The sequence below is a fragment of the Trichechus manatus genome, unplaced genomic scaffold (assembly GCF_000243295.1).
Source record: "Trichechus manatus latirostris isolate Lorelei unplaced genomic scaffold, TriManLat1.0 scaffold00035, whole genome shotgun sequence".
In the NCBI taxonomy this organism is placed as follows: Eukaryota; Metazoa; Chordata; class Mammalia; order Sirenia; family Trichechidae; genus Trichechus; species Trichechus manatus.
Genome location: NW_004443971.1, coordinates 12,831,377 through 12,851,021, shown reverse-complemented (window position 1 = coordinate 12,851,021; position 19,645 = coordinate 12,831,377). Strand labels below are relative to the sequence as shown.

Below are 19,645 nucleotides of genomic sequence, written 5' to 3'. Positions count from 1 at the left end.
CTGTGTGACCTTGTGGAAGTCCTTTGCTTCCCTGAGTCTGCTTCTTTGTCTATACCATGAGGGACTGGACAAGATGCTTTATGGCTTCCGTACTTTGCTATGAAGAAGAAGAAGGGGGAAAGAAAAGGGGCACAGAGCGGGTGGCATTGACAGAGAACATCTTGGGAAGCTAGGTCGCTTCTTTGGGCCTCAGTGTCCAGTGTCCGCATCTGTAAAATGGAAATTGCTAATAGAGGAAAAGGTAGCTCTGAAAGATGGATGAGAAAGGAATATGTATAATGACTCAAGCTAGAGCCTAAAAAACTACCGTGTGCTCCAGGGATGTTAGTTCCCGAGAAGATGCAGGGACGGCGTTCATCTTGGTGCAGGGTTTTTGGATTTAACGGGAGAGGGGGGCACAGGACAGGACTAGCGGGGTAGTGTCAGCCAGGGAGGCATTTCGGAGCCCTGCGGGTGAGATGCTGCGCCACTGTGAGTAGTGGAGGGGACTCTGGAGCTGGGCCAGGGCTCCCGGGGCATCCCGCATCCAGAAAGGAGGGAGTGGACACCGGGAGGCTGCACCTATCTAATTCCAGGCTGGATCAATCCACCAGACACTTCGGAGAGCTCGCATTTTCCCAGCTTTTTTCACCCAGAATCACTTCCTTTGTTTAGAGGAGGGGTGGGGCAGGAGACGGAGGGCGAGAAGGGAGGGGCCCGCGGGTGCCGCCCCCGCCGCCCCCTCCTGGTGTGCGGAGTCTGTCACTCAGCTCCCGCGCCGGGGGCGACCGAGGCGCCGGCGCCCGGAGCCAAGTCCCAGCCAGCTACCATCCCCCTAGCCGGTCCTGGATTCTCCCGGCACCCCAGAGCGAGCGGCTGCTGAAGGCGTCGAGCTGCGGGACACTTGGGCAATAGAGCTCGGGTAGCCAGGAGCTCTGCCGGCTTTGGTGACCTTGGGTAAGTCTGTGCCTCGGTTTTCCCCTGGGGCTCCCCAGTGGGGTGCAGGAGAGGGTTGAAAGAAGCGACTGGAATGCCCTCCTTGGGGCAGGCGGTGAGCAAGGGTCCCTGGCAGAGCTAGAGCGGGACTGGGGGACAGCTAGGAGCCACGCACCAGCAATGTCTCAGGTAGGTGGGCGCAGGCACGTGTGCGCACTAGCTAGCGTCTGGGGAGTCCGCGCCCAAGCCTTGTCCTGAGCTTAGTGCCCCAAACCCATGCCTGCCACGCCAGTCCCAGGTGCGAAACAGGGGCGCTACCTCTTTAAAAGCGTCCTGGGCTGAGTCTCTGCTGCACCATGTGATTGCTTGAAAGGCCGGGCTGGGAGCGCCGCGGCGGGAGCCTGGAGGACGATGAGCTGCCGAGCGGTGCCCAGAACCCAGCCCTGCCCAGCGCGGCTCCGGAGCTCTGGGCGGCTCCAGGTGCCCAGAACTTTGGGTGCCGCCTCTGGGACCCCCTGCCGGCCAACAGGCAGGATGGTGAGCTCCCTGCATCTTGCTCTGTGGGCATGGGTGGGCAGAGCCAGGCACGGGGACCCCTGCGAGGTGTGTGTATGCTGGGAGCTGCCTCACACCTGATTAAAAAAGCCGGTGGAGGAGTGAGCTATGCTATTTTAAGTTGCTGAATGGAACCTCTGGGGATAATGACGGGAGGAGACAGAGATTAGGCAGGGAAAGGACCTAGGGACCCCCTCCAGCCTGGGCAGGCACTGGCTGTGCCAAGTGGGGCCCTGCTCAAAGGGTAGCGGGAGTCCCAGAGCTGCCTGGACTCCCCTCCCCCTCCCAGGCGGGCCTCCCCACCCCAGGCTTCCGTGACCACAGGTGCCTGCCTCACGCCCCTCGGTGCCTGCCTGCTGATGTGTCCAGCCTGTGCCCGCCATGCCGCCCTCCATCTCGGCCTTCCAGGCCGCGTACATTAGCATCGAGGTGCTCATCACCCTGGTTTCTGTGCCCGGGAACGTGCTGGTGATCTGGGCGGTGAAGGTGAACCAGGCGCTGCGGGATGCCACCTTCTGCTTCATCGTGTCGCTGGCTGTGGCTGACGTGGCAGTGGGTGCTCTGGTCATCCCGCTGGCCATCCTCATCAACATTGGGCCACAGACCTACTTCCACACCTGCCTCATGTTCGCCTGTCCTGTCCTCATCCTCACCCAGAGCTCCATCCTGGCCCTGCTGGCAATTGCCGTGGACCGCTACCTCCGCGTCAAGATCCCGCTCCGGTGAGTCCACGGCAGTGGAAGGTGCCCACACCCCCGTGCTAGTGGCCTTGAGGGCCATGTAGAGAGGATGAAAGGTAGACTGTGAGACCCCAGTAAGCCCAGCATTCTGGGGACACTGTGCCCAGTCCTCACGCTGCCTTCCTGTCATCTGCCCTGCAGGGCCAGGCTGAGCTGCAGTTGGAGAAGCAGGAGGGGGCTGGGTGGCTGAAGGACGGTGAACCTGGCACTGTCCAGGACCCCAGAGTGGACACTGCTGCTGTTCTCCTGACATGATCAGGGAACCTGAAGCTGCCTGTCAGGCCTGGGGTGGTTGGTGGTGGGTTTGAAGGGGCCACCAAGACAGGGTCCCAGTGAGTGCTGAGTGGGAACGAGATGAGCTCCACCAGTCCACAGGGAAGCAGAAAGGGGCAGAGCAGATAGCTGGGGCAGTGAGAATGAGCTGAGGGGGGCACATTGGGAGTGCTGCTCCCCAGCCAGATCTGGGCAGGCTTCCTGAAGACACTCTTTCACTTTCTTCTTCTCTGGTATCTCTGTGTCAGCCGGCCCCACCCTCTGGAGCTACCTGCTGAACTCAAGTGCTCTGATTGCCTCTGCCCAACTCCCACTTACAGGATCTCTGCTGCAGGCAGGAGGAGGGTGCAGTGCTGGCACCTGTCCTTAATGTTCCTGTTTCTCTTGCAAAACCTTGTGTGGCTTTGCCCGTCACAGGAGAGGTGCTTTCTGCTCCCAGGCAGCACTGGGGCTGGTGGCTGGTGCCCTCGGTCGTCAGTACGGGTGCCTAGTGCACACTGGAGCTCCCAGCCCAGGCCTGCCAGGCCATAATCTCATTACCAGGCAGTGCCTGGGCCACCAAGTGCCAGTGAGTGCCTAGGCGCACTGCCAGGGACTGGCCCTGAAGGGACACTCTTGTCCAGCGTGCCCATGCCCTCTTTAAACTCTTGTCATCAGTAGATTCCCTTTCTGTTGGGGAGCTCTGACCATGTCCGGCACCTGCCAACCCGGGCCTAGTTTCCATATCTGGGACACGGGCCCCTGGCCTCACTTGGCTGCCTTCCCGGGCAGGCCTCGGCACCCATGGTTCTCCCCTTTGCATTACATTTGTGTGCATGTAACTTCTCAAAACCCATTCTCGTGCACTGTTTTTCTGTTCTCACCGTGAGGTGGAACAGGAGCTGGTAAAGGGAAACTTAAGACCCAGAGGGTCCCCTGAAGCTGGCTGGGAGCAGGGCCTTGATTCCACTGCCTGCCTGCCTTCCTGATTCCCCCAGCATCTCTATGCTGGTTCCTGGGTTCCTCTACCTCCCTCACAAACTCCTGCCTCCCAGGGAAGGTGGGCTGAAGGCTGCAGCTCAGGGGAGAAGGAAATACCGGGGGGAGGCAGCCCAGAATCCCTCAGTTCAGCCCCTGCGGCCCTTGTGCACGTGGCACATGTGTGGCGGCTGCCATTAGCGCCAGGTCATTGTTGCAGATGAAGCTGGTCTCAACCCATTAGGATGGGCTGGGCCTCCGAGCCCGGCTGTTATAACCAAGTGTTGCCACATTAGGAAACTCTCGCAGATGTGGAGATACGGGAAGGCTGCTCAAGAAAATCTGTCTGCTGAGTGGGTGCTGAGGTGAGCCAGAGGCCAGGTCGTGATGTGACGGAGGTCACGGCATGTAGGATGTGCCTTCCTGCTGGGTGGGGTGAGATGGCTAAGCTGGCAGGAGCAACAGGCTCATTCCTCAGGAGGCAACCCCTGTTGCTCTTTGCTCCTGTCTCCACCAGCTGAGGGTTCTTCTGAGGAAAGAGGCAGGATATGCACAGAAGCTAGCAATACTGGCGTGTTATGAATGTAATGTACAGAAGCTAGTAATAATGGCATGTTATGAATTTAATGTACAGAAGCTAGTAAAACTAGCTTGTTATAAAAAGTCCTTGTTATGAATTTCTAGCTGTGTGACCTTGGGAAAGTCACTTACCTAATCTCTAAATTTAAGCTTTAGTTTCCTCCTCTGTAAAAGGGGGAGCTAATAATAGTACTTACTTTCTAGGGTTACTGGAAGAATATAATGAACTCGTACATACAAAGCACTTAATAAGCAATCGGTAAACAGTAGGTTTATGTTTGTAGTTTTATTATCATTATTAACACAGAGCTCCAAGTGGGGCTGGATGGGAAAGTCCTATGTGTCCCTCACCCCCTACACAAACACACGCTCGTGCTCTTATACAGGCAACACGCACACACACATAACACTTCCAGGAAGGCGAAGTCCTGTTAGGCTTCGTTTGTCATGTTTCCTCTGTCCTGGTGGAACTGTTGTTGCCTCAGGGAGAGTGACCAGGCAGTGACTACCTCTTGTTTGTTTCCACAATTCTCCACAATGCCCAGCACAGTGCCTGGCACATACACAGCAGACACTCAGGGAACATTGACTGGATGGAGCTGGAGGAGTTTCCAGAGCTCATATGGTTGAGCCTCAGGAAGGCCTTCCAGATGTCCAACCTCTCACCGTCTTCCTGTGGACCAGACCCATCTCCCCTTCTCCCTCATGGCCCTGGCTACAGCTGCCCCTGTCAGCTCAGATGTGGCTCCTTCAGAGCCTCACACCAGCAGGCCGTGAGTCAGAAAAAGGCTGCTGGGGCCCAGTTCCTGAAGCAGGACACAGAAGCTGGGCTTTGGTGATGGGCCTCTCTGGGCCTGTTCTCGTCACTGCCCAGGTCCCCCGGCAGGAGGAACAGCATGCTCTGCTCCCTTCTGACCAGCTGGAATCAGTGGGTGGCTGTGTCTGTGGGAACACTTCTCAGCTAGAGGTGCCCAGACACCCTGCTCACTGCCCAGACGAGCCAGTCCAAGGCAGCTGTGTCCTGGGCTCCAGGGAGTAATATTGACTAAGTATGAGGCATGTATTGGGTGTCCAGATGGCAGGATTCAGCTCAGGCCTGCACCAGGCCAGGCATGGTTTGGGCGGAGGGCTGGTCAGTCAACCACAAATTTTATTTCCTCCTACTTGGCAGAAGACCAAGAGAGAAAAGCGATTCACATCATGTAGTGTGATCTAGTTACATATAATAAAAACGCAAATTGTTGATTCATCAATAACCTGTGGTCATTTACATGTATTTTGCATGTCATTTGCATGACACCTCCACAGGCTTGTGGCAATTTGATGCCCACTCCAGGGGGCAGGTTGTGTGGAGGAGTGCCAACAGGGGCTCCCTGCCTAAAATCCTCTCTGTGGAAAGGAAACCCTAACAAGGGGTGTCTATGGACAGATGAGTTGGGGTGTGGTGAAGGGGTGGCAGGCGTTTGGGAGTCAGACAGACCTGACTTTGAATTCTACTCTGTCGCTAACTAGCTGTGCAACCTTGGACAAGTTATTTGACCTCTCTGAGCCTTTTTCTTTCTTTATTGGTTAAACAAAGGAAGGGATTGGATTTGAGGTCTTTGAGGTTCCTTTCAGCTCTAACACTGTGGTTCTTTCTTATTATGGTTCCTACAAGTACTTTGCTGGGATCTTGGGACGGTTTTGTTGTGTTGTGTTTTTTTAACTCCGCTGATTGTGTGCTAGGCAGGATGCTGTGTGTTTTATATGCTTTATCTCATTTAATGCTCACAGTGTCTCCTGGTAGAGGTTGTTGTTATCCCCATTCCATAAATAATTCTATAGATGAACTGAAGTCTGAGGCTCAGAGAGGTTCAATAATTTACCTAGACAAACAGCTTGTCAGGAGCAGAGCCCGGATTTGAATCCAGGGCTGTTTAGCTGATGTCTCAAGCTGAGTTGGCATCAACTCAAAGGCAATGGGTTTGGTTTTGGTTTTGGTTTTAAACCAAGAAGCCATATGCATCTTGAGTCACGTCCCGGAAGCTATAGGATTTATGGAGGAGTCTCCCTAAGGCTGTCAGTGGGGTGACTTTTCTCCTCTGATCTTTGCCAATGACCTCTGTACTGCTCTCAGCCCACGCCTGCGGCTCCTCTTCCCTGCCCAGTCGGGGCACCTTCCCACCAGTGGGCAGTGGAGCGCCGGCAGGCCTGCCTCTGTCCATAACTGGAAGCCTGCCCAGCTGGGCTGCCAGGCTCGGGAAAGCACAGAGGGAGTGGGGGAGGCCTGGTACGCGGGGCCAGAGCTGGGGCAGGGAGAGAAAGCTGTTGGATTAGGGCATGTTCGACTTTAGGGCATCCATTTAGCCGTCCCCACTCTGGTTAGCTGGGCAGTTCTCTGCAACTACCCCAGAACAATTGCTCTCTAGTCCCGCTATCTGCTTTCAGGAGAGGTAGGCCATCTCCAGATCCTCTGTCTAAGGAGGCGTTAGTCATAGGACTAGAGTGTCCGAGGCAGGAGAGGAGCCGGAGGAAGCCTGGAAGCCTCGCCCCATTTCGCTTGCAGATGAGGAAACCGAGGCCCAGGGAGGGTGCATGTTGGTTCATGGTTACTGTCACTCAGCCCTGAGCCCTTCCTTCCTCTGACCCCTGCCTCCTGCCTCCCCACTTCTGATGCAAAAGCCTAGAGCAGGATTTTCTCAAGGAACAGAGAAGAAAAACGCAGCCTGGACAGTTTAAGCCAACAAATTAGTTTAGAGGGGGAGTAGCTTTGTGTTTTAAAAATAATTTGTTTGAATTAGAGATAGCCTTTAGGATCGGTTCTGCTAAAGAGTGTGTCTAGCCAGGGGGTTGTAGAAGGATATAGATTAGTTTGAAGGATGAAAGATTCGCCCAGCTGGCGTTGGAATGGTTTCCAGGAAGTCTCAGTGTATGTTAGAAGCAAACTGCCTAGGTGTTAACACTTCTTGGTAGCGCGGGAATGGCCAAGATGCTGGGGGTCACTGGAGTGGAATCCATACCCTGACATTTGATGTTAACTTCTGAGCATAAAAGCAATCCATGTTTATTGTTAAAAATTTGAAAAATATAAGAAAGAATACAGATGATAAAATCACCAGCAATTTCACCACTTAACAGCTACTGCTGTGAACATTTGGAGTTCCAGAAAAATTTTCCAAATATATATATATATATATATGTAGAGAGAGAGAGAGATGAATTATTTTTACATGGTTAAGAGAATCTATATATACACGGCACTATATACCATTTTAGGAGCCCTGTTGGCACAGTGGTTAAGCGCTTGGCTGCTAACTGAAAGGTCAGCGGTTCGAATCCACCAGCTGCTCCATAGGAGAAAGATGTGGCAATCTGCTTCTGTAAAGATTTACAGCCTTGGAAACCCTATGGGGCCGTTCTACTTTGTCCTATAGAGTCGCTATGAGTCAGAATCGACTCGATGGCAATGGGTTTATATCCCATTTTATTCACTTAATGTTACACGTGTTTCCTCAAGTCCGTAGACATTACTGTGTAAGGACTGTTTATGATGGCATAGTATGGGATTGTATGCTACTCATCTTTTAGCTTTCAGCTAAAATAGCCCCTCCTTGGGGAGACTTCCCTGAACCCCTCCCTGCTCCTCACTTGGCCCAAATTAGTTTCCTCTGTTAGGTGCTCAGGTAGGATCTGCTTCTTCCACATCACTCATTGCCAGGGTAGCTTTCTACTGAATGTCTGTCTTTCTGGGCTTGGTAAGTGCCGACAGGGCCAGCCAGACCACACTGGCCTTCATACCCATGTACCCCCATGGCCGGCACAAAGTAGGCCTGCATAAACATTGGGAGTAAAAGAAAATTTGGCTATCACGTTTTATTTATATTGGGCATTTAGACTGTTACCAATTTTTTGTTCTTGCAAATAGCACGTAATGATACCCACAGTTCACATGTTCATAGGGTCGTACCTCCTGGTAAACAGCACAGTCTCTATCTGTAAGAATTTTCTTATGAGGTTAAGTATTTCCCAACTGCTTTTATTCCAACTCCCCTCTTTGCCCCAGTTTTGCCGACCTTGTGAATTCCCAGAGCTGCGTCTGGCACTCCTCAGCTCATGTACCCTTCTGGCTTGGGAGGGCAGGACTTTATGGGCCCCAGGTCTCATCCTTACTGACCAGTCACTATTCCCTGAGGCCTGGGAGTCCTGTTTCGTTGTGTCTTGGTGAGGAGAGCAGCTCCAGGATGAGAGCTTGGTGGGTAGGTGGTACTTCTTGGTTGGCCCTATTTGGCAGAGTGGGCACAGCGCACAAATAGAGAGGCAGGAGGCTGAGAGACACAGCTCCTTGGGCGGCATGAATCACGGCTTCAGCTTCAGCACCCCTCAGTAAAGCCCAGAAGAGCCTCCCAGCTGCTGTGGAACAAAGAAAAGGCTGGGGGAGAGGGTGGTGGGGATGGGGAGAAGAAGGGAAGGCAGGTGGGTGGGCCTTGGCGTCCACGTCCTTGGAAATACTGGCTTGGGGGTGGTCAGGAGAATGGGGGCAGCTGGCCAGGATTTTCTCTGACCCCAGAGAACAGGAAATCGGGGCACCTTCTCCTGCATTGCTCCTCACCCTGGTGGCTGTTCCCCTAGCAGGCTTGCAGAGAAGTGTGGGGATGGGGCTGGCAACATCCACTTACCTATTTCATAAACCTGCTTTGAGCAACTGCTATGTGCCAGACACTGTGCTGGACCTGAGGATACAGAGGTGGACTGGCTGATCCGGTCTCTGCCTCTGTCTGGAAGCTCTTGGCCATTGCTGAGACTGTGGATTCCTAGAGACCAAGGTAACTAAGGGAGAAACTCCTAACATAGCTGGGGTGGGAGCTGGGGTGGCAGGAGGCTGGTCCCTGACACCTGGCATTGCTTGGGCTGGACAGCTGGACCCTACTCCATACTCACTCTCTCACCCCAGGTCATGCGGCAGCAGGCCCCTTGGGGCTGGCTTCTTGCCACCTACCTCCAGAACTTCTGTGTCCTTTGGGGGCAGAAGGCAACTGGCTTGTCCCCACCACAGCCGTAATATAGATGGTCACTATGAGTCGGAATCAAATTGACGGCAATGGGTTTTTTTTTTTTAATTCATTAATTCATTCAACAAATACTTACTGAGTGCCTCACATGTGCCAGGCACTGTTATGGATTCTTGGAATATATTTATTAACAAAACAAAGACCCTTGAGGAGCCTGCATTCTAATGGGTTAGAGGACCGATGCTAAATAATAAACACGATATGTAAATTATGCAGAGTATTAAAAGGTGAAATATACTATTGAAAGCAGAAAAAAAGAGCAAGGTAAATGGATTGGGAATGCCAGAATGGGGGAGGGTGGGGGGAGAAAGTGTTGCAATTTTAAATAGTGGGGATCAGTGAGGCTTCATCAAGAAGATGACGTCTGACTGGACTCTGGGACGTAAAATGATACTCATGAAGAGTGTGCTTCTTAACTCAAGTAGATACATGAGACTAAATGGGCAGCTCCCGTCCAGAGGTGAGATGAGAAGGCAGAGAGGGTCAGGAGCTGGTTGAATGGACACGGGAAATCTAGGGTAGAAAGGAAGAGTGTGCTGTCACAGTATAAGGAGAGCAAGTAGGGTCACAAAACAAGGTATGTATAAATTCTTGTATGAGAGACTAACTTGAATTGTAAACTTTCACTTAAAGCCCAACAATTAAAAAAAAAAAAAAAAAAAGATGATGTCTGAGCAAAACCTTGCAGAGGAGGGACTAGACCATGCATGTATTGGGAGAACACACCCTGCAGAGGAAGGAACCAGAGTGAAGGCCTCAGGGCAGGAACAACCCTGAAGTGTTTGGGGACTAGCTAGAAGGCCTGTGATAAGGGAGAGTGTGGTCCAATGGTACAGCTGAAAAGATAACAGGTTGCTGGCCCTTGTAGGGACTTGAAGCAGGACTTCGAACTGGTTCGTTCTATAAAAGGCTTCGGACCTCTGCTGAGAATTTGTGTTTCCACCTTAGGTATACTAAATCAGAATCTACATTTTAACACGATCCCCTGGTGATTCTTATGTATAATAAATTTTGAGAACCACTGCTCTACTAGTAAGGAGCTCTGGTGGTGCAGTGGTTAAAGCACTTGGCTGCTAACTGAAAGGTCAGTGGTTGGAACCCACCAGCCCCTATGTGGGAGAAAGATGTGGCAGTCTGCTTCCGTAAAGATTACAGCTTGGAACCCCTGCGGGCAGTTCTACTCTGCCCTGTAGGGTCGCAGGAGTAGACTGGATGGCAGTAGGTTTGGAACTTGTTAGAAATGCAAATTCTCAGCAGGGGGTTTGAACTGGAAGGAACTGCTTCCAAGCTTGGCCTTGAAGGCCACTGGAAGGGCTTTAGCTTTAGCGGAGGAGTAACATGACCTGATTTAGGTTTTAAGGGATCCCTGTGGCTCTTGGGTAGAGAATATGCTGTAGGGGGAAAGGGTGGAAGGAGGGGATTAATTAGGAACTTTCTGCAGGCAAGAAAAGAGGGTGGCTTCAGTAGCGGAGGAGGTGTAAAAAGTGATTAATTCTGATGTGCATTCTCTTTTTTTCTCATGTAAACTCAAATTTTAAGATTCCTTTTGTGGAGTAAAACAGGTTCTTCACTGTTTACAAGGTTATTTCTGAGTTGCAAAAATAAAGTATCCCCCTTCCCCTCCCCCATTTTTAGTCATTCCTGTATTCCCCCATTCAGTCTTGGCTGCCACAAGCAGGCAGACAGAAAGCTCAAGGAAACCCTCTTCTTGCATCTTAGAAGCTGACATTAACTGCTCCAGGTCTGTCAGGCAGATGCGTTGTATGTGCGTTTTTAAATCTTAACTTTTTATTTCCTTTTGCTTGAGGTAAAATTTTCATAGATTAAGGTGGATAAATCGTAAGCATCTAGCTCAATAATTTTTTACGAATGTACACATCTATGTAACCGTTGCCTAGATTGATGTTTAGAACATTTTCAGCACTCCCTCGTGCCCCTCCCAAGAAGTACTCTCCCAAAGGTATCCACCATTCTGACCTTTATCCCCTAAATTATTTTGTCTGGTCTTGAACTTTTTAAATGAAATCAAGCAGTACGCACTGTCTTGTCTGGCTTCTGAAGCTCAAGATTATGTCTGAGATTCATCCCTGTTACTGAGTGAAGCAGTAGATTTATTTTTTATTTTTTTATTGCTGTGTAGAATTCCGTTGTATAAGTCTACCATGATTTCTTCAAAGGCTGGCTATATTTTGAAGATAGAGCCAAAGGACTTGCTTATGGATTGGATGTGGGATGTGAGAGAAAGAGTCAAGGATGACTCCCAGGTTTTAGACTTAAGCAACTGGGAGGATGGAGTTGGCATACTCCCAGGTGGGAAAGGCTGCAGGTTGTGCAGGCTTGGGAGCAAGAAAAGGAGTTCAGGTTTAGATATGTTGAGTTTGAACTGTCTATCAGATATCTCAGACAAGCAGGCAGTTGGATATACAAGGATGGAGTTCAAAAGAGGGATCTGGGCTGGGGAAATAAATGTGGGAGCCACTGGCCTCCAGATGGAGTTTCAATCCATGAGGCTGGCTGAGATCCCAAGAGAGAAAGTATAGATAAAGAGAAGAGGACCGAGGACTGAGCATTGAGAAGCTGGGGAGAAGAGGAGGCACCCACAAATGAGACTGAAGGAGAACCAGGGATGTAGGAAGAAAGCCAAGAGCCAAGAGTGTGGCGTCCTGGAAGCCAAGTGTAGGCAGTGGATTAAGGAGGAGCAAGAGATCAGCTGTTTGAAATGCTGCCAATGGGCAAGTGAGTGAGGACTGAGAATTACCATTGGATTTAGCAAGGCAGCTGGTGACCTTGACAAGGCAGTTGTCAATGGAGTGGAAGGGTGGAAACCCTGATTGGAGCAGGCTCAAGAGAGGAGGAGTGAAATGGAAGGCAGCAGGGATAGGTTACTCTTTTGAGGAATTTTGTTGCAAAGACGAGCAAAGTAAGAGGGCAGTAGCTGGCAGGGGAGTGGGTACAAGGCATTTTGCTTTGTGTTTTGTTTTTTTTTTTAAGATAGAACAGATGTTACTGTATTTGTGCGCTGATCGAAAATCCAGTTGAAAGTGAAAAACTAATGATAGAGCAAAGGAGAGAATTTCCGGGGTGATGTCCTTGTTTAGGAGTCCCTGGGTGGTCCAAATCGTTAATGCACTTGGCAGCTAACTGAAAGATTGGAGTTCGAGTCCATGTAGAGCTGCTTTGGAAGACAGTCCTGGTGATCTAATTCTAAAAAATTAGCCATTGAAAACCCTGTGGAACACAGTTCTCTGACACACATGGGGTTGCCATGAGATGGAATTGACTCAGCGACAATTGGTATTGGTCCTTGTTTAGGCAAGTAGGATCAAGATCTACGGCGTAAACAGAGGGAATGGCTTGAGAGAGGAGCATGGCAGTTCATCTGTGGTAACAGGCAGGAAGGCGGAGTATGTGGGCGCAGATGCTGGTAGGTGAACTTCTCTCCCGACTGTTTCAGTTTTCCTAGTGAAGTAGGAAGCAAGGTCATCAGCTGAGAGTGAAGGTGGGGGAGGAGATGTTGCAGAGAGTATGAAATAATTCTCTAGGAAGTAGGAGAGTGACTAGACTCAGGAAGTTGAGTATGATGGGGGGCAGCACTAAGGGCCCCCTTGAAGTTCATGGTGATGAATTTAAAGTGAGACTAGGCAGCATGGTTGTGTGTTTACCACCGGCCATGTTCAGCTGCACAGGTGTCAGCACGGAGGAGGTGGAGGGTCCGTTCCTTCTTTAATTCAGAAGGGCCAGATTGTGCGCCCGGTACTGGGCGCATTGAGCACGCGTCATGATCGAACAGTCAGCCGTGGCCCCTGCCCTCATGGAATGCAGAGACTAGGGGAGAGAGGGTCAGTGCACGTGGAAACGAACAGATGGCTACAATTACAATTAGGGAAGAACACGAGGAAGAGGAAGCCGTCCTGGTATTCTCTGCCAATGTCCCCAGAGACCCACAATGGCCCGAGGACTTAGTAGGGCCTTATAGGCCTCGTGGTTCACGGTCAAGAGTTTGGAATTATTCTTCATGCATTGTGAAGCCTCGGAATAGTTTAAGCAGGGAATGACTATATCATCCAAATTACATTTTTAAAAGGTCAAAAATCCTTAACAAAATATTAGTAAATCAAATCCAGCGATGTAAAAAGGATAATACATCAGAACCAAGAAGTATTTATTCCATGTATTCAAGGGTGGTTTAACATTTGAAAAACCAATCAGTATAATTCACTGCATTAATATAAGGAGGTCACCCTGTTTGCTGTGTGTAGGAAGGATTGGAGTAGGGTAAGAGAGGACGTGGGAGGACCGACTGGGGGGCATCGCAGATGGCCGGGGTGGGGGCCAGGCGGGGAGCGGAGGAGGCAGTGGAGATGGAGAGAACTAGGAAGATTTCCGGTACGTGAGAGTTAAAACCAGGAGGCAGCGGTGGTTCAGTGGTAGAATTCTCACCTTCCATGCAGGAGACCTGGGTTCAATTCACATGCACAGCCACCGCCCCTCTGTCGGTGGAGGCTTATGTGTTGCTGTGATGCTGAACAGGTTTCAGCAGAGCTTCCAGATTAACACTGGGCTAGGAAGAAAGGCCTACAGATCTGTTTTTGAAAAGCAGTAATGGAAACCCTATAACTCACCGAAGTCTCATGGGCAACCGATCATGGGGATGGGGCAGCATTTTGTTCAGTTGTGCACAGGGTCACCATGAGTTGGGGTGACTTGGTGGCAGCTAACAACAACAACAACAGAGGTGGAACCAATTGGCAGTGGATTGGCTTCCTGGTGACACAGTGGTTACAGTGCTCAGCTGCTAACCGTAACCGCTGGCAGTTTGAACCCACCAGCCACTTTGCGGGAGAACAATGTGGCACTCTGCTTCCATAAATATTACAGTCTTGGAAACGCTATGGGGGAAACGCTCTGTCCTACAGAGTCGATATGAGTTGGGATCGATGCAATGGCAAGGGATTCTGGTAGTGGGTTGGATGTTCGAGGTGGGAGAAGAAGTCAATCGTGACTCTCCAAGTTTCCAAGGGCTGCTGTAACAAAATACTACAGAATTGTTCTCTCATGGTTCTGGAGGCTGAGAGTCTGACTTCAGGCACTGGCTGGGTTAGGCTGTGTCTCTGCGGGCTCTAGGGGAAGATCCCTCCTTACCCCTTTCAGTGTCTGTGGCCCCAGGCATCTCTTGGCATTCACTGGTTTGGAGATGCATCTTCACATGTCTTTCCCTGCGTGTGTTGCTCTATTTCAGTGTCTGTCCTATTTTGTAAGACTCATCTTAGAAGGGATTAGGATTAGGACCCACCCTACTCTGGTATAAACTTGTTAATTTAACTGATAACATCTGCCAAGAAAACCCTTATTTTCCCAAATAGGGTCACATTCACAAGTACAGGTGTCAGGATTTCAACAGATCTTTTGAGGGACACAATTCAATCCATAACACCAGGTTTATGGCTTAAGCCACTGGGTGGATGGTGGTGCCATTCCTGGAGATGGGTACAGATGGGGAGGGGAGAAACTGGGAGGAGGTTCAGATCCTGTTAGGTGCCAGGTACTCAGGTGGAGGTGATGTGATGTCAGGTCCACTTAGGGTCTTCTGTCTCGCTCATTTCCATCTTTCGTCCCCTCGTGTGGTCAGGCAGATGGCCCCTTTCTTGCCTTACACAGCCTCAAAGAAGGGGTCTCGCAAACATCGAGCAGGCTTCCTGGTGTCCGCAGTGACTCTGTCCTCTCTAGTCCTTGGCTCCCAACTGCACATCTGAGGAGGCTGTTGGCTTTGTTGGGCTGGGAGCACCGCAGTAAGAACGCGTGGCTCTGAGCTCTGCAAAGTCTCCAGAAGATGACAGCAGCAGAGGTGCCATTCAGAATGGGGCCCAGTGACTTCTGAGATAGCCAAGGTGCCCTGACCCCCACTCCAGGTCTCTGCCCATCCTCAGTGACACGTGGGAGGAGTCCTGTCCCCCGATGCTGTGGCCTCTTGGAGCCTCACTTCCCACTTTGTGGAACCCACCTGGTGGTCTGGCCTCCTGGGTTGTGTTAACCTCGGATGTTCCTCCCCAGCCCTACAATCAGGATCATTTCCTAGCTGCCACGGGGCATTGAGCAGCCCAGAGCAGCAGCCTTTTCAGCGAATGCAGCAAGAGGACGGCCAGTCAATAAACAGACAGTTATCAAGTGCCAGCTCTAGCCCCGCCCGGACTGGGGAGCCCCACGGCCGGCCTGGGGGCACGGCGGGCCTGGGGGCACGCTGGGTCAGCTCTTCCACTCAGAAGCAATCTCCCTGGGCTTCATGTATGGGAGAAAGCTGTGCCGTGCGGGTCCGCAGGGTTGATGTGGGCGTAGAGAGCCAGGTCTCACAGCTCTCATCAGGCAGCCTGCTCTCGGAGCTAGGGTTTCCAATTCTCAACTCCCCACCCCTGGGAGAGCAGGGGCTGAGACCGCAGCATGACAAATGCTCGTTCTCAACCCTTTTATTCTACCCCAGCGGCAGCAAGGAAAGAAGCCCTGGCGACACAATGGTTAAGCGCTTGGCTGCTAACCGAAAGGTTGGCATTTCGAACCCACCAGCTGCTGCATGGGAGAACAATATGACAGTCAGCTTCCTATAGATGACAGCCTTGGAAGCCCTATGGGGCAGGTCTACTCTGTCCTATAGTGTCGCTATGAGTTGGAATCAACTCAAGGCACACAACAACAAGCAACAAGGGCCCTGAGGCACGCCCACCCGGCAGGCAGTGGTTCCCTGAGGGGCGGAAGTGAGGAGGGTGTGTTTCAAAAAAGCTCCTCTAACCCGGATGTTTTTAATGATTCCCCTTTCTAGAGAGTTATCTCCTGCCCTTTGCACTCCCCACCCCATACTCCCCGCCCCGCTGTTATGGAGATACACTACTGAAAAGAAGGGTAAGAGCGGTCTCCCCAGGCAGACTGAGGCAGGTAAAAATCGTACTTGTAGCGATTAGAGCTGTGTCGTCTCGGATGAGTTACTTCACCTCTCTGAGTCTCCATTTCCTCTTCTGTAAAACAGGTTTTTTAATACCTCCTTCCTATAGGGTCTCTATGAGTCAGAACTGACTCGATGGCATCTAACAACAATACCTCCTTCCTAGAGTTGTCAGGCTTAGGGATAATGTATGTTAAGGAGTTGGCACCAAGTAGGCACTCAGTAAATGGGGGCTGTTACTAGTATCAAATCATCCAAAGCACGTTTTTCGTTTACCATTTGATGTTTTGTGACCGCAGTAATCTCACCGGGTTCAGGTCAATGTCAAAATGAGTTGCACGCACCAGGTTCTGTAAGGGTAGGGCGACGTTCTCTCAGTCTGTCTTGCTCATTTTCTTCCAGTACCAAACACGTGTCTATAGGACATTGGTGGTTCAGTGGTAGAATTCTTGCCTTCCATGAGGAAGACCTGGGTTCGATTCCCAGCTAATGCACCTCATGTGCAGCCACGACCTAGTGGAGGCTTACGTGTTGCTATGATGCTGAACAGGTTTCGGCAGAGCTTCCAGACTAAGACAGACTAGGAAGAAAGGCCTGGCAATCTACTTCTGAAAATCAGCCAGCGAAAACCCTATGGATAACAATGGTGTGATTCGCAACTGATCATGGGGATGGTGCAGGACCAAGCAGCTTTTCGTTCTGTTGTGCATGGGCTTGCTATGAGTTAGGGACCTACTCAACAGCAGCTGTGCCCGGCTGGCACTTAAAACCTATTGCCGTTTATAGTCGATCCTGACTCATAACGACCCTATAGGACAGAGTAGAACTGCCTCATAGGGTTTCCAAGGCTGTTATCTTTAAAGAAACAGACTGTCAGATCTTTCTCCTGCAGAGTGGCTGGTGGGTTTGAATCACCGACCTTTCGGTTAGCAGCCAAGCACTTAACCGCTGTGCCACCAGGGCTCCTATGTTGTTGTTGTCACCTGCTGTCGAGCCGGTTCCGACTCATGGTGACCCTTAGTCGGTGCTTAATCAGTGTTCGTGGAGTGAAGGAATGAGAATGCTGTAATGGAGGAACGATACCTTAGTGGGAGAACCGAGTGGACAGGTCGGGAGGAAGTCGGAGAGCTCACATTCACCTGCACAGAGCAAGAGCAGCCAATGGAGAAGGAAGGGTCGGTTAATGACAACATCCCAAGTGATCAGAGGAGGGGTCTGGGGCACAGAGAGGCGAAAGCACTCACCCAAGCTTACCTGGAAAATTGGAGGGGTGGGTACCTGGTCTCCTGACTCCCAGCCCATCCCCCTCCTGCCCCTGTGCTGCCATTTCTAGGAGGGGTGTGAACAGGCCTCCTTATATCCTCCCAGGGCTTTCGTCCTGAGCAGCTCCGGAGGCAGCTGGCACTTGAGGAAGACAAGGGCTCCCTGGGGGCTGTCAGCTCTATAAATTGCCTCCAGGGAGGAAACCGTTCAGGGTGTTTGGGGGCGCTTGCTGTGTCTGGCAGATACGCCTGTGGCGTCGCCCTGGTCCTCTGCTGAGTAAATGCAACCTCCCACCTCCCCTTAAGAAAAACATCACATTATGGACTCCTGGGGCCATACTTGGGAGGGCAGGTGGAGCTGGCTTAATGACAATGACACAGGTAACGTTCAGAGCAGGCGTGTCAGGCCCCAGGGGCCGGTGACAGGTCTGGAGCAAAGGATGTGAAGGCATGAAATCCCCCCTACCGCAACAACCTTTAGTCATAACAGAAGGCCACAGTGGCTTCAGAGTCTTGGTAGGGTGTGTGTACTCATATGCGTACGTGTGTGTATATGTACGTGTGAGCGTGTGTATATGTGTGTGGGGGTGTTATAGTTTTTCTTTTTCTCAATAATAGTTTATTGTGTTTTTGGTGAAAGTTTACACAGCAAGTTAGGTTCCCATTTAACAAGTACTGCACAAATTAGTAATTGTCGACCATTTGGTCTCATATAGGTGATTTTTCAAAGCTGCACAGTACTCACTGGTAATATTCTTTATTTTATGAGCCAATCTGTTATTTAGTTAAAAGGTGCCCTTGGGGTAGTTGCAGTTCAAGGTTTAAGGAGTATCTCAGGGCGATAGTCTCCGGGAGTTCTTTAGTTTCAACTGGCCCTGTAAGTCTGGACTTAAGAATTTGAGTTCTCTTCCACATTTTTCTTCCCGTCTGTCTTAGTCATCTAGGGCTGCTATAACAGAAATACCATAAGTGGATGGCTTTAACAAACAAATTTATTTCTTCACAGTAAAGTAGGCTAAAAGTCCAAATTCAGGGCGTTAGCTCCAGGGGAAGCCTTTCTCTCTCTGTCAGCCTTCTCATCAATGTTCCCCCGGACAAGGAGCTTCTCTGCGCAGGAACCAGGATGTGCTCTGCTCCTGGCAGTGCTTTCTTGGTGGTATGAAGTCCCCCTGTCTCTCTGCTCACTTCTCTCTTTTATATCTCAAGAGATTGCCTCAGGACACTATCCAGTCTTGTAGGCTGAGTCCTGCCTTACTAACACAACTGCCACCCGCCTTCCCTCATTAACATCATAGAGGCAGAATTTCCAACATATAGGAAATCACACAATACGGGGAATCATGGCCCACCCAAACTGATACACGCATTTTTTGGGGGGACATAAATCGAACCATGACACCTTCTATCTGGGTCCATCTATCGTGGCCTCACTGAGAATGGTTGTTAGTGGTAGCTGGGCACTATCTAGTTCTTCTGGCCTCAGGGTACATGAGGCCGTGGCTCCTGTAGACAGTCCTTCTCTAGACTAGTTTCTGCCCTAGGTCTTGGGTTTCCTTCTTTCTCTTTTGCTCCAGCTGAGATGAGACCTATAGTTGTATCTTCGATGGCCTCTAACAATAGCTTTTCATTTTTATTTTTACAGATCAAAAGCTTCCAGACCTTTCCTTCAACTCTGCTTGCTTCACGCCACCCCCTCCACCACCCCACTTCACCCCCCTCCCTCATTCTCCCTGGTCCAGACAAGAGTTCCAACCAAGCTTCTATTTCCTGTTTGTGCCCCCTCCCCCTCTTTCCCCCATTAATCCTCCTTGACAGTACAAACACAGTTTACATGTTCAAGTTAACAAGTGTTTTCTGACGATACCAAGTCCCGTCCCCAAGGGTACAGACCCAGAGTCTAGTGGGGGAGGTGGACAAGTTACCAGCTGCCACGTTGGCAGGAGGCCTGAGCAGGCCTGGCCCACACGCAGGCACACAGGGCCCAATCTGGATGCTCAGCCCGCACCTCCTTCTACCTGTGCTCAAACTCCCTTTCCCTGTCTCTAGCCAGTCATGTCTTGGCCTATCCAGGGCTTGGAGTTGAGAAGAAGAAAAGAAGAGATTTGACATCTAAGACCACCCCCTATACACACAGACACACAAATACCACAGAAAGCTATCACCTTCCCTTGTTTCATTCCTACTCATTCTTTAACCCTCAGCTCAGATGATACCTCCTCCAGGAAGCCTTCCTTGCTTGGCCTTCATGTCCATACAGCTTCCAGTATTTCCGTTTAACACGGCCCTTGTCAGATTGCACTATGATTCTGTCCCTCACTGGCCTGTGAATAATTTGAAGGTAGGGTCCAAACCTATTCATCTCTATAGCCACAATGCCCAGCCCAC

General features: G+C 50.9%; 1 protein-coding gene and 1 non-coding gene across 3 annotated transcripts in view; one reads left to right on the top strand and one right to left on the bottom strand.

Moving 5' to 3' along the window:
* The first annotated feature begins 729 nt into the window (after window positions 1–729).
* Window positions 730–19,645, top strand: part of ADORA1 (adenosine A1 receptor) — a 47,894-nt gene continuing 28,978 nt past the window's right edge. The window contains exons 1-3 of one of the 2 annotated variants that reach the window (XM_004375269.2): window positions 730–936; window positions 1,289–1,452; window positions 1,795–2,192. In XM_004375269.2, coding sequence (XP_004375326.1) covers window positions 1,852–2,192 — 341 coding nt within the window. In that variant the 5' untranslated portion in view covers window positions 730–936; window positions 1,289–1,452; window positions 1,795–1,851. The remainder of the gene's footprint in view (window positions 937–1,288; window positions 1,453–1,794; window positions 2,193–19,645) is intronic. The other variant, XM_004375270.2, reaches the window with a different exon arrangement.
* On the bottom strand, window positions 10,707–10,827 carry LOC111820386 (small nucleolar RNA SNORA31). Its single transcript, XR_002823939.1, has one exon. It is a non-coding gene; the product is annotated as a small nucleolar RNA SNORA31 (small nucleolar RNA).